We start from the raw sequence: 16,590 nt of genomic DNA, 5'->3' as shown, positions 1-16,590 counted from the left end.
TACAGTCAAGATTTTTCCAGTGTACAATAAGCTGAAAAAGGTTTTTTGTCCATAAGGACAAAGAAATTATTTTTCACATTATCAAAATTCAGAAGTTTTCTGGGCAAACATAGAGATAACACAGTAGATTAGGACAGAAAAACTTTTTCTCTCTTTATTTTTATTATTTGTTTATTTTGGAAAGTGCTTAGTAATTACTCCCAGCAAGTTTAACTCCTTGTGAGCAGCTGACTAAGCCTCTGCTGATTTTAATATTTGGTGAAGTTTGCTTGTCTCAAAGTGCAAAAAAAAGACATTTTTTTGGTTGTTACAGCCTGGGTAATGCTGACCCCGACAGTTTGCCCCTTCAGCAGCTCAGCACTGCCTAGTGAGAAGAACAAGAAATCTCTTTTCTCCACATGTTTTGAGAAGGGGAGGGGTTGTTTCTTTATAAAATTTTGGGAAACTAAAAACTCTTCTGTAAAGACAGAAGGGTGGATGTCAAATGAAGGAGTGGTGAGATAGTCACCTATAGATACCATTGTTGAAAACTGTGCAGTCCAAAGACATAGTCAGGCATAGCAAGGGAAAAAGTGCAAAAAGCAAAGCTGATTGCCATTTTTACCCTGCCGTGGTAAACTTACCCACAGGGCAGCCTTCCCTGTTGAGTTTACTGCCCATAAATGTGCACATGCACGAAGCAGGCAGTATCTCTATCCTTGCCTCATATATCTTTCAGAGAATGAACTTGCTGTGTTTCTGAAGGTATTGTTTAATGGCCGAGGGGTAAATGGACCACTTGAGATAAGCCATATTTGAAGGAGCCTGTAGGCATGCTGTTCATGAACTTTAATTTTTCCCTGAGTGGAACTGGAAGACAATAAGCTGAATGTTGAAAGGTGGTGATGGAAAAGTAACACAAAAAGAAGGGGCAGGGGAAAAAGCAGGGCATAAGAAAGTAAGAAGAGATGAGTAGATGGGAAAATGGAAGAAATGGAAATGAAGAGAGAAAGACATAGTGAGGCACCTGGTACTAAGTGATTGGTCCTAAGATGAGCCTCCAGAGGAGATTTTAGTATCTGTTCTGCCTCAATCATATCAACTGACTGCAGATATTTTCTTGGATACTGTTTTCAGACACTGGTTCCACCCAATACAAGTGTTAATGCTGGTTTGAATGAAGCATTTTAGAGTTTCATAGAGAAAAATGGAGTATGGTCCCCCTGGGTGCTAATCTGATGGTGAACAGAGCTGGTGTCCATTGTGGTGATTCCAGTTCCAGGGAAATTCAGAGGGTTCACTCATACAGGGTGTCATCAAACTTCAGCAGGAGCTCCTTTTAGCACCAGGTCAAAGGCTAATAAAAAGAGAGGCTAACTATGCTTCCGTGGTGGCCTTCTCTTTTGGAAATGCCAAAGCAGTGGCTGAATCTTGTTTGGTTTAGTTGTGGCACATTAGAGCCAGCATGGCTGCAAATGTCAGTCTGGTTGGTTTGGGGAGTAGTCCTTATTTATACAGAGTTCCTGATAGGACCATGAACACAGCGTAGAGAAGGCCAGATCTGTAACAGGAATGAATTTTCTACACAAAAAATCTCTTCTGGTTTTCTACACAAAAATCTCTCTTCCATTGAACCAAATAGTTCTTTCACTTGTTAAGTGTCTGCCACTTGCTGGATGTTGACATTCAGGACTTTTCCCAGATGTTCTCCTCATTGCTCTGCTGACTTCGGCCAGTGTGTGATGGCTGGGACAGCCCCTCCTAAGTGAACACAGCAGGACTGCCAGTTTCTATCTTTTTGTTTTTACAGGGGTGGCAACAGTGCAATTCTCTGATGTTGCTGACTTGACACGAACCCAGGTAGCATGTTTATCACAGATCATAGCTGTCTTTCAGAAATCAGATTACCTTCAATCTCCAAATCCTCCATTTGTTTTCACTCAAGACCAGAAAGGCTGATTGGTAAAAATGAAAGTACAACCATGTTCAAGAAGCTGGCCATGGCCTCCGTTGCTCCTCCTCTCCCAAGGTGCTTGAGCCCATATGAGGGGACTCACAAGCTTTAAGGCCTCCAAATGACAAGAGAGTGCCCTGGCAGTAAGAAGAGACACACTGTAGGGCTGTGGCAACTGAAGTACACAGTGTTATAACAAGTAACTCTCCAGTTTCTGTCAGCCAGACAAGTACCCTACTGAAATGCAGATGCCTCCTTCCTCCACCCAACCAGCAAATGGTTCAGCCAGGGTACCTTCCTCTGGCTCTAATAAGAAAGAGGGAAAGGACGAGCTTTTGATAACACATAATCATCTTGGCTTGTCTGTGCCTCAGGGCAGGGCCGTATCGTGCAGGTGCTTTGTGCATTATTCTGTTGTGAAATTTAATATTTGGCCTATCCTACCTACAGCCCAGCCAGGAAGATGCAGTGGTATCTGAGGATTTGTTCCCTATTCTTTGACTTTGTGGCAGTAAGCGGGAATGACCTCAACCTTGACAGAAGATGAAATTTTATAAGCATTTACCTACAGGTGGAGGTTAATAAATATTTCTTGCATTCTAATATCCTTCCACTTAAATATTAGTAGTAAAATCTCCCTTCTTCCTTTAATCACCGGAGCTAGACATTTCTGAGCTTTTGAAAAGAGACAAACACGCAACAAATCGCGCTTGACTAATTTTGTTAAATTCTACAGAAAAGCATATGTGAAGTCAAGTCTCTAGAGGTCGAGTCTTTGGCAAGAGGAATTTATAAATGGAGTACTATTTGTTCTCTGATTATTTGCTCCGCTGACAGTAGATGAAGAAAAAACGAAGCAGAAGATTTGTGCTAATTTAGAAAAATGTTTGAAAATGTTTGCCTTGCAAATCCAAATATATTAGCTAAATGTTATTGAATAATAATGAGAATGGGCGTTTATTGACTGAAGGACTTTGGAACTATGCAAAATTAATTTGTATTTATTTAACACTGCCTTTCAATGGATCTTTGTTCATGTTTCTGCAGCTTGGATTTCCTTGCAAGAGCTGATCTCTTTTTATAGCACTTCTTTATTTTAGTAACCAGCCTAAGTGCCTTGGTTCCCTAACAAAGCTTGAACAAGAAACGAAGTAAATATACAAAGCAAGGGCTTGCTTCTCAGAGGTGCTATTGTTTGTACAATGGTAAAGTGCCGGCATCTCTGCTGAGGCTTGGGCCACCTCTTGCTGGATGTGCACTAACCCCAAATCTTCCCAGACAAATGGCTGAAAGAAAAGAACTCTGTTATCTTTCACTTGCAGGCAGAGAGCTGAAGTGGGGAGCAAGCAGGAGACCCATCCCAGTCTCTGGTAGCAGTGATCTGGGCTTCCCCGAGCCACAACCCCTTACCCCAAGCACGATTCCCTCCTCTCATCCTGTGTGAAACTCTCCACCTGATGCCTTTTTCTCACACAAAGAGAAATGTTTCATCAGATTAAAATGAAGAAAGATGAGAGTCATAGGTAAGGAGATCTGAGAAGGACTTACTAGTAAAGAGTAGCTATTAAAAGGGAAAAATCAAGATCTCACCAATCTTTCATACAAAGATGACCTTGTCCAGCCCATGCCCACAAACGTCATGTAGGAGATGAAATGAGTTGATTGTGTCCTCTTCCTCACTTCTCCCAGCACCCTGGGTGCCTTCCTGGTGTTTATGCATCCCATTCTGCTGTGCCCTGGAGCACAGCAGCGCTCAATCCTGTGTGATCAGCTCTCTGCTGAAGGACATCCATGAATGACATTCTCCTGTGGGCCAGTGTGGAGCACAGCCAGGTGTTGGTTTACAGACTGGGGCTGCTCACTTCTCCTGCAGCACCCCATATAAAGGGCAGCTGGGCTCCTTTCATCCCTGTACATCCTCTGTGGTGCAGTCTCAGGAGCCTGTTTAATCCTTCTTCCTCACTCAGATGGGATTGAGCCACTCCTAAATCCCTTCTGATATCTTCCATAACAGCTCCATCAAGGGCACACTACAGCTTCCTGCTGCTCCAGGGGGCTGGTGGCCCAGACTCAACATATCTTTATGTCTCTATGGAACACAGAGTGTTGTTACTCATTCCTCTTTCTTAACACCCATTTACATGTGAAAGATTTTGCCCTCTCTGCCTTTTTCTTTAGTTCTAGACTGGCCAAACCCATGGGTTGTTTGCCTCTGGTGTGGGCAGGGATTCTCAGAGCTCAAGTGCTTCCATTTGCCACCTCTCCATCACCACAGAGCCCGTGTCCCATGTGTGTCCTTCCTGTATCTCCCAAAGAGGTTAGGATCTCCCACCATTCCCATTTTGGAAATGCCACCAAGGACTTGTGGGGAGGCCAGTGAAAATGTTACACAGTTTCTCTGGAAAACCAGAGAATAAGCAGCATTTGTCAATAGGAACAAAAGCAGAATGTCATGTTCCTTTTCTCTGTGGGTGTGGAAGTGTTAAAGGCCTTTTAGGCTCTGCTGAGGACCAGGTAAAAGAAGTCCGAGCACGTCTGTAACAGTTGCACCTTTGCCTTCACGTACATGTGTTATCTGTAGCAGCACAATACTTTTGCAGAGGGCTTTGAGAAGTGTGAGAATGAAACAGACTCTTTTTAATCTCATTTATTTCCTCAGGCCATCTGGATTTAGTAAACACTCAAGACGACTGACAGGAAAAAGTTGAACCTTAGCACTAACAGGTTCATATGTGCATTAAAAGCCAGGACTTTCTGCACTCCAAGCATTGGTTGGATCACTGGCTGGCTATGAAGCCTTAATAGCTTTTCTGCAGTTTATATGTCTTAAAGTAGGCCCAGCTCTGACTTCTTGCCTCGTGGGATGTTGGGAATGTTTATTGCTTATTGCTGAGGGTGGACAGCATTATTGAGAAAAGCTATCGGTCTTATCCAAGGCTCATTAAAACCTCGCGGATTTGGCTCGTGCAAAGTCATTCTCAGGAGTTACCTGTTGAAGTTGCTTTACACCTTCTTGTGTGAGAATGGCAGAGCTGAGCCCTTCAAATGGTTTCCAAACGAATCTGCTCTCAATGTGGTCAGGAAAATCTTAAACTGGCTTCAGTGGAAGCATGGGATGTGGTCCAAAGTAAAAGAATCAGCACTCTGGGGGTTTGAATGAAAACTAGTAACTAATAAATGAAAAGTACTTTTGTTTATCCATGCTGGCAAGCAGCCTGTCTGGAGTGGGAACACCAGTGCCCAAGTATGTTCTTTATCCGTTTGGATTTATACGATGCTAAAATGGGAGCCTGGCCAGAGCAGGAGGTGCCCCTGCCACAAAAAGCAAGCTTAGCTCCGAGAGCCGTTTATGAAATCTCTGTGAAACAGAGCTCCCAACTCCATGAAATCTCTCTCTTTGCCTCTTCCTGTTTGTGCCTGGCCAGCACAGACTTCCATTAAGGTGCTGCTACTTTGCTGACCTCTGTGCTATGCTGAGAGTATGGTGGGAGTATTTGGATGTAAATTGTGCAAAACATCAGCTAGAGGCCTGGATGTTTTTTGGCCTTGTAGTACCTAAAGTTCCTTCACAGGGAGGATTCTCAGATGGTTTAGTCAGCTTAGCTCTTTTACTACCTTGAAGTAGCACCAGGCCCAACCCACCAACACTTGTGTGACCCTGTACCTCCTCCCTACTCGCTGGTGTCAGAAAGGGGATGAGTAAACCATTAGTTTATTTATGCTGGGGTTTAAAAGTAAACTTGTAAGCCTTGATTTATTTTGATGTGAAGGCAGCAGAAGGAAGGTTAAAGTGGTATTTTTCCAGTATTGTCACCTATCTGATGCTTACCCTTATCTATAGTCCTGCTGTGAGTCTTGTATAGTTTTATTGAAATTTATGTTATGATTAAGTGTTATAAGAAGCAGGATGTTCTTCTTTATTGTTCCTGATCCAGAAAACTGAGAATGCAAATATTCTACTTAGACTTCAAGGCATATTTTAACATTAGGAGTGTATTTTAATATTAAGAGAAAGAGATGTTAAATGCCTTTTCTTGGCGTTTGCACTCAAGATACTAGGTTAAATTATAAAATTTGGTCTAATTATTGTAGGAATGAAAAGCTGCTGGAGAGAATTTTGAGGAATCATTCAGCTGAGCCACACCTTAAATATCTTCCTGATTTTTGTGCCTGAGCCAAACCCCCCCACACCTGAAACTTGTGTAGGACATTTTATTCAAGTCAAGCTTGAATACATATTAATACATATTAATAGCTGCTACCGCATGATAGAATGTGATGATATGACAATCTCTAGCTGCATCATCATGGAGGGGCTTCTTAAATTGCAGACAAAAAACACCCACCTATTGCAAGGCATCTTGGCCAGCTGCTTCATGTCTTCCACTGGAGGGGGAGTGGGTGGTTTCATGCAGGCTGCTGAATCTGAACTCTGGTTTGGCACCACCTCAGTCTGAGGTTGAGCCATTTGAATTTCACGGGTATGCAAAGTGATTGGGATGGAAGGTGTGGGGGGAAGAGGCTTTCAGCTAGTTAGAGCCTTACACTGTTCTTGGTATGATGCCTCCTGATGGGAAGCAGTCTAATAAAGCTTCCATTTTCAAGTTGAGATGAAAGCATTACCTATCCAATAGATCTGTGTGTAGAGACTAATGCCTCTCTGCTTTGTTTTCACGTATTATATGTACAACTGGCATTAATTGTTACATTTTCCTTATGTTTTTCCAGTGTGTTTTTAATCTCTGCAGGCTGTATTGATTTTTTTCCTGTGTTGCTTCTACACTTGCCACCAGGACCTCCTTGTAGATAAGGTGTTTCAATTCAGTGTGTGATATTTCTTGGGAGAACACTCTAAAACACTTTTTTTTTTTAATGTGTTTTTTTTCTTCTGTCCCCCCTTTTGCGATGTATTAAAAGGAAGATGCTGGAAAAGAATTCAGAACACAAAGCAGAGACTTGCAATGCCCTTTCTCTTTCAGCAAACTCTTTTATTCTACTGTGAGGAATGAAACGCTCCTGTTACAGCAAACACAGACTTGTGTTTTACAGCAAAAGCTGTTTAAAAGGTTATACACAGACTGTACAGAGAGTTGAGCTTGGTAACAAGAGTGTTTCTGTGTTGCTAATATTGAGAAGAGAACACTTATTCTGAAGTCACAGCTGTTACGGAAGGAACCTTCCTTTTAGTGCTTCTGTCATCTCTTTAATTCAGAGCTGAGGGGATTCTGGTTGGAGAGCTAGGAGTCAAGGCAACATATGAGGCTGTCACAGCATTAGGCTTGGGGGCTACAAAAAGGGTGTCTGTCCTTGGCTGTTCCTCTTGCCTGGTGGATGATGATGGGGGATAAAATCTGACATGGGGTGGGTAAACCCAGTGGCCCCAGAGAGAGAAATCACAATATTTTGTAGGTTGTTGAGGTTTATAGTGAATTCCTTAAAAAAAAAATAAAAAATTAGAAGTCTTCATTACCTCAGTGCATACAAACAGCAGACATGAAGCAGTCTGAAAATACTGTGGAGGTGGACTCAGCTGCCATCTCCAGGCAAACAGAGCTGCCAGAGATGACTTGTGGTATATCTTGATCAGCAGTGTTGTGCAGATGTGGTTTAGGTCCCTGTTACACATCTCCCACCGTCCCAGGCAATCCCAGTGGTTCTGCCAGGATGCAGCTTTCCTCTCTAGCATGCTGCCCCTCTGCTGCCAGCCCCCACCTGTACCCTCAGCTGCCCAACCACAACTTAGTATGAGCACAATTCACCTAGGCACAGCACATCTAAAAAAATGTGTCATGAAACCCAGCTACAGCCACCCTGGCTGTGAAGGTCCCATAGAAGGGCAGTGGTGCTCCTGTCCCCTCACCCTGCTTTCCCTGCCAGCTGCTGAGATCCCCCTGACCCAGGGGAATAGGAGTCACAGCATGCAGTGACAAGGCCTGGGCAATCCAAACCACTGCCGAGCCCTCTTCAGTTGTAAATTGGGTGGTTTCACTTGTCTTGGGAGGCAGGACCTTTTCCTGCCCTGTGCACTCCCCTGGACACACATTTGCTGCCCTCTCTCTTTCCTGGTGTGGAGTGTGAGCCTGCTGCCCTGCCTGCTGCCTGGACAGTATCCTGCTGGTTTCTGGATGTGGTATAAACAGGCTAACCCAGATTTAGCAGTTAGAAAACAGTGCTTGGAGCATCATGCTGTGCACTCCCCACAGCCCGTATGATGTGCAAGCCAGCAGCCTTGTCTGCCTCAGCCATGCATCATTATCTGGGCCCTCAGATCCACTGCTGCTCATTAGGTCTCCTTCCTTAGCACAGCAGTGTCCACCTATGCATCCCCAAAATGTCAGGGACCCTCCTGGCTGCTGGGGTGATGACACACACACAAAACCAGTGCTCACCAGAGATGATTTTGGTAGACCACTAACTGCTGGTTCAGCTCCAGACTAATGCTGCTCTGTGGAGTGGGGGACATGGAAACACCAGCTACTCTTGTTACCAGGTGCAGTAAAGACTCTCAAACCTGTTTCTCTCCTCTGTCTCCCTTTATTTATGCCCTGTGTTTGGCTGCTTATGGGCCCCCCACAAATTGTGCTGGGGTGACTGCACTGCATCCATTACTTTTGCCAGTACTTATGTGGTGATCTCATTGTTCTGGCTAAGTTCTCAGGGCAAGATAGAGCAGAAGAAACTCCCCTTCAAAGCTCAGGGTTCAAAATCAGACCAGTATCTCCCATAGCACTTTACTGCCTGGGAAGCCAATCTCAGCTGTGCCTCACATACCATCAGCCTGAGATGCTCCAGCACCAGCCTCCCACAGGCAGGAGAGGGAGAGAAGATGAACTTCCCATCGAGCACAGGCCTAGGGAAAGAGCAGCAGCCCGAGCATCTCCCAGTGACGCTCATTCTTTCATGTGCAGTGAAAGAAATTGCCACGAGTAGGTCAAAAAGCCTTTGCTCTGTTTTCACGGGCTGTACCTAAGGCAAAACACAGCTGAAGGAAAAACCAGAAACCTTCCAACCCAGTCAGCTTGGATTGTAAGCAGAGTGAACAAAGTTAGTGCAGAGCTACATTTCCATCTGATGTCCCTAAATACAAGTGATCACTAGAGAAAATAATTTAATATTAAAAATTCAGCCACATTAATTAGAAATAAGCCCTGATTCAACACAGATGTACAAAAAAAATGTTTTGAATTTTTAGGTCTACACCCCAACCCCAGAGAGCTAAACACTGAATCGTCACCGCTCTGAAATGCATGTTGTCTCCTGGAAAGTTCTCCAAAAGGTGAAATGTGCTGTGGTTTGCTTTGCTTCCAGACTGATCTCACTAACTGTTCGAACTTTCAAAGAAACTGTGTAGGAGTCTGACATTTAAAAGAGTGGGGGGAAAAAGAAAGGAACGTGGGGGAGGAAGTCAAATTTTCCTTGGGAATTTGAAGATATTTTTCTTCCCCCCTCCCCAAGGAAGGAGAGTGTGTCTGGAGCACTGCTGGGCTGGCGTTTGCTCACAGGGGACAGGAGATGGCTCTGCGTGTGTCCCAGGGCTGCAGGGGAGAAGAGGGCACAGAGGAGGGAGCTGATGCTGGGCTTGCCTCGCTGGGCAGTCCGGCTGGAGGGACGGCTCAGATCAGCTCTCCCTGCATCGCGAGATGCTGCACGGAACAATAGGAAATATTTGCAAGGACTTGATGGGCCACGGGAGATTCGAAGCTGGAAAGCACAGAGCGTGCTACAGACCGGTCATCTGTCCAGGAGCCAGACAAGCCTTGTACTCCCCTCAGTCTGTACAACCAGGAATTTACTGAACTAAACCGGGGTGCATTTCCAGCAGTGTGCAGAATTTCCATGCATGCATGCACAAACAGACATAGAATCCTATAAAATATATACTGCTGTGATATATGCAAGTATTTTCCCCATTTGCGCAAGTATTTCTTCTATATTTTGAGACACATTGTGGATGCAGATCAGCTGTTTGGAAGCACAATAAAAAATTTGCCAGAGCCTGCATGTAAGCCACAAAAAGGTATCTCTAGGAACAAGCTTTCTGAAATTTAGCACAAGAGAGGAAAACCTGCTTTTTCCTTACGAAACCATCACCTGGCATTACATATTCTTAGATATGAAGTTTTTTTCCCCTTACCATACTGGCAGAGGCAGACTCACATAAATTATCTGGGTTTAGATAAAAACTCCTGAGGTCTAAATGGTGACATACAAATGGCAAAGTTCCCTGTAATCCTGTTGAGCAGGTGACCACAGGTTACTCAGCACAGCTCCCCTCCCAGGGCCCTTGCAGGTCCACACTGAGTGCCAGAATGATGCTGTTATGACTGGTAAGAATTCAGCTCTCAGAAACTGAAATAAATGCCTCGTTCAGGCAGAATGTGTGGATGTTGCTGAGGCTGGTGGCTGTGAGGTGTGGGAACAAATTCTCAGGTTAAGTCCTCTCCCTTGTCAGCACTGGATGTGGGATGCTGTCCTCCAAAACTGTGCTCACACTAATCCTTCTCACTTTGTCATGCTTCCCACTGAAGTAAAATCAAACTCCAATGCTGTTCCTTTCTCTGAGCTTCCCTCCACATCCTGTCTCTTTTGTTTCTAGCAGAGGTTGGGAATGCAGGCTGTTCAGGATCGCAGCTTTCAGCACCAAGACTTAAGCTGAAAATAGTGCCTTACTGGTGAGGCGAGAGACAAAAAATATCAAATAGAGATTTAAAAAACACATTTTAGAGGTTTCAGTAAAAAAATGCAATCCTAAGGGTGCATTAATTGATACAACTATCTGCAGAAATTATTTTTTTAACTAAGTTAATATTTTGATTTATTGCAGAAACGCAAATCAAGATCTCTCTGCCTTGAATAATTTCAATTTTAACATTTTTCTTTCATACAAGAAACCTGTAAATCTAGTTTTCTTTTTCCTCTTTTTTTCTTCACAGTAAGATGAGCTAAGAATGCTCAACAAAAAATTAAAAACAACATTAATTTACATGAAGTAAAATAAAATGTGCTGTGTAAAAACAGAACAGTAACAGGCTCTCTTTTCATTCTTTTTTTGATCTTTGGTTGTCTCCTGGAAATTTTACGGGTATATTTTGCTAAAATTATTTCAGTACTTACATCTTGCATATTCCAGTTACTTTTAAAAATATTTCATATTATCTTGGCATATTTTCAGTTATCAAGAATGACAGTCGTTCACTTCTGCACTTTTTTAATGCTGGGGTTCCTTATATCTGGTTTATAGCTAACAAAAAAGTGTGAACTGACTTGCACCAAATTCCCTCATAACAGCAAGAGTTTATAATAAAAAGTGATTGTGAAAGTGAGGGAAGCATTAAATATGATGGCAGAACAATTCTTTTAATCACTCAGGATAGGATAAGCATGAAATGCAGCTACAATATGAATGATAATCTGGAGGGGGAAGTAACAGCTGAAAGACTGAAAGGATTTCAATTAAAATATACTAAGCTTAACTGATTGTGCAGATACAGCCCACTGATACAGCAATGATGGGCACTCCACACATGCCAGTGTAGATTCCCCGAGCACACCAAACAGTTTAATTAAAAATGAATTTCGATACAATTATTATTTTAGTCTGACAAACAACCGCAAACAGAAAGTCTCATTTCATCTTGCGAGCTGCGGGTGCACAAAGCTTTTCACTATCGGGTATTTCCCCACGCGGGTTTTGTTTCAGGCCCGGTGAGGGGCAGCGGGAACGTGCGGCAGTGAGCACATCCCGGCGCTGATCCTTTGTTCTGGAATTTTATCTAAAGATATAATGAGCGGGAAGGCGGCGGCCCCGCCGGAGCCCCGCTCGGGCAGGAGCCGAGCGCTCCGCAGCTCCGCTGGTGTTTCACTGCCCTCTCGTGGCTCGCCCGCCGCGGGGACACGGGGACAGGAGGGGACACCGCCACCGGGGGGGCGCCTCGGAACCCCTCGCACCTTCTGGCAGCACCCGCGCCCTCCGGCAGCCCTGCGGGACATGGAGCGTCCCCGTGGGGCGGTGCAGGCTGGAGCTGTCACCCCGCGGGTTCCGTGTGGCCGGGTGACAGCCCTGCGGGGCCGGGTGCCAGCCCTGCGGGGCAGGGTGACAGCCCTGCGGGGCCGGGTGACAGCCCTGCGGGGCCGGGTGACAGTCCTGAGGGGCCGGGTGACAGCCCAGCGGGGCCGGGTGACAGCCCTGCGGGGCAGGGTGCCAGCCCTGCGGGGCAGGGTGACAGCGCAGCGGAGCCGGGTCCCAGCCCTGCGGGGCCGGGTGACAGCCCTGCGGGGCCGGGTGACAGCCCAGCGGGGCCGGGTGACAGCCCTGAGGGGCCGGGTGACAGTCCTGAGGGGCTCCAGCCCTCCCGGGAAGCAGCGCTGCCCAGCGGGCGGGACTGCCGGGCGCTGGCCCCGTTCCGGGCCGGTCGCTGTGGCCGGTCCCTCGCTCCTGGTGTCCCCGGACATCAAAGGATGCTGCAGCCCGAGCCGTACCTGCCTGCGCGGGGCTCCAGGGGTTATGGACTGTGTGATGGCTACTTCAGTACTTAATCGAGCATTTCAAAGTTCCCCTGTGATCTATACATACGTGCCATTTAAAACAGCTTTCATGTCTGTTTTGTTCTCATAATATTTTTTTTTCCCCCGCAAGCTGCTTCTTTCTGCCCCTTCCTCTCCTCCCAGAGCGAGCGGTGCCTCTCACACTGCAGCGCTCGGGGGCGGGGGCAGCCAGGCTGTGGGAAGCTGCCCGGGGAGCATCCCACACACATCACAACTTTCTCTCAGAAATTAAGTTTCTTGTTCTCTCCTAGTCCCGAGTGTGCTGCCAGTCACACTGATTTGTACCAAACCGTGCAGTACACGTGCTCTGATACAGAAAATTGTGCCTAATTCTGAGTCTCAGTCACTTATCTAAGACTGGTTAGGAGTCAAGCTGTGACCATTACATTCAGATCACTTATGACATAAACTCGATTTAAACATGTATCTCAAGAAGCATAAACCTGTGTCTTCTGACTTTACTACAGTTTTAGATGATGGTAAAAGTCAAAACCAGCACCGTAATTACCCATCTATTTCTCATTGTGTTTTCTGTAGTGCCCATCACTGTAAAACCTAGGATATGATGTTTGAAAGTTAAATAAATGATGTGGAACTTAGATCTTTGTTTCAGCTAGGCATTTTTTACAGCATCAGAGTTTGAGTGCAGACTGTAAGCCTTGTCTGTGCACCGTGTCTTTTATTGCTTTCTTGCTTGTACAGTGCAGCTTGGGAATTTTAAGGCAGAGAAGGGTGTATGAATTGCACAGCTCTGTACCACAGATGGAACAGATCCCTGATGTAATTCTGCTGAAGGCAGGAGAGCTGTAAATGAGAAGGGGTTTTGCTCAATGTTTAGTATATCCATTTCACTAGGCAGTACTCTGCCCAGCCCCTGAAGCCTCATGCTGAGAAAGAGACAGCTGGTGGAGAGCACTTGCAGGTTTTAAAAAAATTTAACTGAGCAAGAGTCATATTTCTTTTTTTTTTTTTTTTTTTTTTTTTTTTTTTTTTTTTTTTGTGTGTGTGTGTGTGTGTGTGTGTGTGTGTGTGTGTATGTCTGTATGAGACTATGTAGACATACATAACTTTATTTTCAGGGACACAGCAAATCAAAGCCACACAAGGTCTGGGTAGAATTTTTCCTCTGATGCCCTCCACAGGTGTGGGAGTCTCCTGTTAAGATGTTGTTGAATCACTGGTTTTATCTTCTGTTGATACTGAACTGATGTTCCAAGTGTGTGGAATTTTCCTATAAAGATGTTTTTGCATTAAAAAGGAGGAGAAGAGGCACTGTGACTCTCTATGTTTCTGTGAGGTTCTCACTGGTTGGAAATTATGTATCAGTGGAACTGAGACAGCTCATGGATACAGCTGCTACTTATGCCTACTTTCCCAACTTTTCCAGCCATGTTCAAAAGAAATGTATCTGGTCTTTGAAAAGGGCAAGGGAAGCAGATGGGGTCATGGGAGCAGGCAAAACCTCCTGGGACCATCCAGCACATCTGGTCATGCAGCTCTGCTATATTATTGTTATAAAAGTGTGCACACTCAGTTCTCAGTCTTCTATTTTGTGAATCATTAAATGGTACCTTTCAGTACAAACGGTGATACCTTCTTTTCAGTCTTCAGTATTTCAGGTACCTCTAGCATTGAGTCTAAAGATGCGGAGAGAGGAGTTACTCATCTGCTTTGTGGCTAAAATCCCAAAGGACCAAGAGCTAAGAGATGCTGAGGACCCATTTCAATAGGTGTTCCCACTGCAGACCAGAGCAACAGATGTCAGGTGTGAGCCCAGTGGTGGGAAAAGCTGAGGGGCTTCGTGGCTGCAGCCCCTTGCTGTGACTATGAGTGGAAATGCAGCTCCCTTTGCACAGACAAGGCAGTGAGAGGGAGTTTCTTTATTTGCCTGGACGGGGGTGAATTCTGTGTTGCCAGGATTTTGCCTTTCTGTGACTCCTGTCCTAGTGAACCCTATCTTGTTGCTCACTGACATTTTCTTGAATGCAGCTGTTACAGTCAGAACAAGAGGTGAATGCTCAGAGATGTTTTTGGAAGCCGGTTGCAAAGGCCAGGTTAATGGTTACTTGTGTGCTAACACAGACTCTGACCCATATGCTGCAGCCAGAGCAGAGCAGAGCATTGCTGTCATCTGCTCACACAGCACAGGATGGCACAACACAGAGACAACCTGCAGTAGTGCTGTCTCCTCACTCTGCCTCATCTCTCATTAGCAGCAGCCTCTACAGCCAGAGATGCTTCTTTCGAAACTTAAAAAGTGAGCGTGAATGCTGTTCAAAAGCCTGCTTGTTAGAAGACTAGAAATGAGTGGCAGCCTCAGCCAGAGAGATATAGAAGACTTTAAATACATATATATAAATCATATATGCCAGCCTATGGGCCAGGGTGCATAGAAATTGACCTTTCTCTTTCATCACTGCAGAGTAAACAAACTGCATGATTTGCTCCATCCACGTGTACTTGTCCGCTCTGTGCTGTCTGTCCCAATGTCACACTCTGCAGATGCATTTGGCAGCTTGACTCCCTCCCTCTTCCCTCTATTCCTTCTGTCCTCTGTCAGCCAGCACAGCAAGGTACTCGTTCCTCTATCTTCCTTGTTTCTTCACCAAAAACACGGTCCAGTTCATTCAGGTGTGAGGGCGTGCAGGGGTGAGCCCTGATCAGTTGGGCAGAGGCAGTGTAGATCAAAAAAATATAGGAACACCTTGTAGGAGAACTGTAGGAGCAGTCCCAGTTTTACTGGGGCAGATAGTACCTCTGTCTCAGATACAGAGGTTTAGGAGGCTGGATGCTTATCTGGAAAGGCAGAGATCCTGCTCCTAGTGGAGAAAAAAAAGTTATGGCCAAGGAGAGAGAGAACAATGTAAAGGTCTACCACTAAAATACGGCATGTGAATGGAATGCTCAGACCTGGTCTAATACATGTTCAGGATTTGAGTTCACACTCAATGTCAACACATTTCCACAGTCCTTTTTGAGGATGTAGCTGCTCCAGCTTGAAGAAATTCCTCAAGAGTAGGTGGTTTTACGTTTGTATTCTCCAGTGTTGGGGCACTTTCAGATTCATTCAGAAAGTGTGCTGGGGCATCTTGTCCAGACTGTGCTTTTGGCAGGCAAGGTTGGACCAGGTCCTTAATGTCCCCTTCCATCATAGTATTTATGATTCTATGATTTTGTGATTTGCTAGCTAAATTGCACAAAAATTTAATGTTCTGAAGGCTGAAGATCTACATTTAGTTTTTCATTGAGGCAAGCAATCTCCATCAGAAAATATATGTTTTTCACTCACAGAAGCAAACAAATATTCTCATGAAACTGATGCATAAAATAAGCAAAGAAAGCACCCTCCTGTGAGTACAGCAGCCTGCTAGAAGTCCTGAGTAAGCAGCATTAGACATCTATTACTTCATGGAAACTGGAAAAGGTTTGCTTAATATTTGTAGCCCAGTTGACAGTTTTGCTAACCTCTCTCCCTTCAGAACATTTTTCATGTAAATATTTTTCAACAGTAGGTTTATAGGAGCCGAGTGGTAAAGGAACAGGGAAATATAAGAGGAGCAGGTGAACCTGGCAGTGCAGGAACTGAGACCTATGAAATACCAACCCTGCAGCCTGATCTCCATCTTCTCTCTAGTGGATGCCCACACAGGGAAACTTCAAAGTTCCCCTGCCAATAAATAAACCTGATCTCCTCTGGCCTGCACACATATAATTCTTACATCCTGCCAACACAGAGCCCATCTCAGTGCATTCAGCTGGGAGCCCTGGCCCCTCAGCACAGGAACTCTGACCCCAAACATGACCAAGAGGAGCCCACATGCTGCAGACCCACAGCTCAGTGGTGCCTCTGAGCACCAGATCCACGGTGCCTTTTGTGTCCCACTCCAAAGAGCCCAGGAGCCACTCAGGATAACTGGCTTCATTTCAGTGCAATGCTGAGATCTAGTCATAAAATAGGAGTGTGAGCTCTCTATTTGTTCTTGACTGCTGATTTCAGGCATCCACTGAGGGATAACCATCCCAAAAGGTGATAGGCAGGTATTTAATCAGCCTTTTGCTCATTGTTCCAAAAGAGAGTTTTCCCTATAAGTTTCTAGGTAAAGGTGAAACCA

General features: G+C 45.1%; 1 protein-coding gene across 1 annotated transcript in view; it reads left to right on the top strand.

Moving 5' to 3' along the window:
• Window positions 1–11,717: 11,717 nt before the first annotated feature.
• The window catches only part of HABP2 (hyaluronan binding protein 2), a 43,275-nt gene continuing 38,402 nt past the window's right edge, over window positions 11,718–16,590 (top strand). Inside the window, exon 1 of the mRNA XM_063406429.1 lies at window positions 11,718–12,461. Coding sequence (XP_063262499.1) covers window positions 11,718–12,461 — 744 coding nt within the window. The remainder of the gene's footprint in view (window positions 12,462–16,590) is intronic.

This window comes from Prinia subflava, chromosome 9 (assembly GCF_021018805.1).
Source record: "Prinia subflava isolate CZ2003 ecotype Zambia chromosome 9, Cam_Psub_1.2, whole genome shotgun sequence".
Taxonomy (NCBI): Eukaryota; Metazoa; Chordata; class Aves; order Passeriformes; family Cisticolidae; genus Prinia; species Prinia subflava.
The sequence above is the reverse complement of the archived record's forward strand: the minus strand, read 5'-3'. Positions and strand labels throughout refer to the sequence as shown.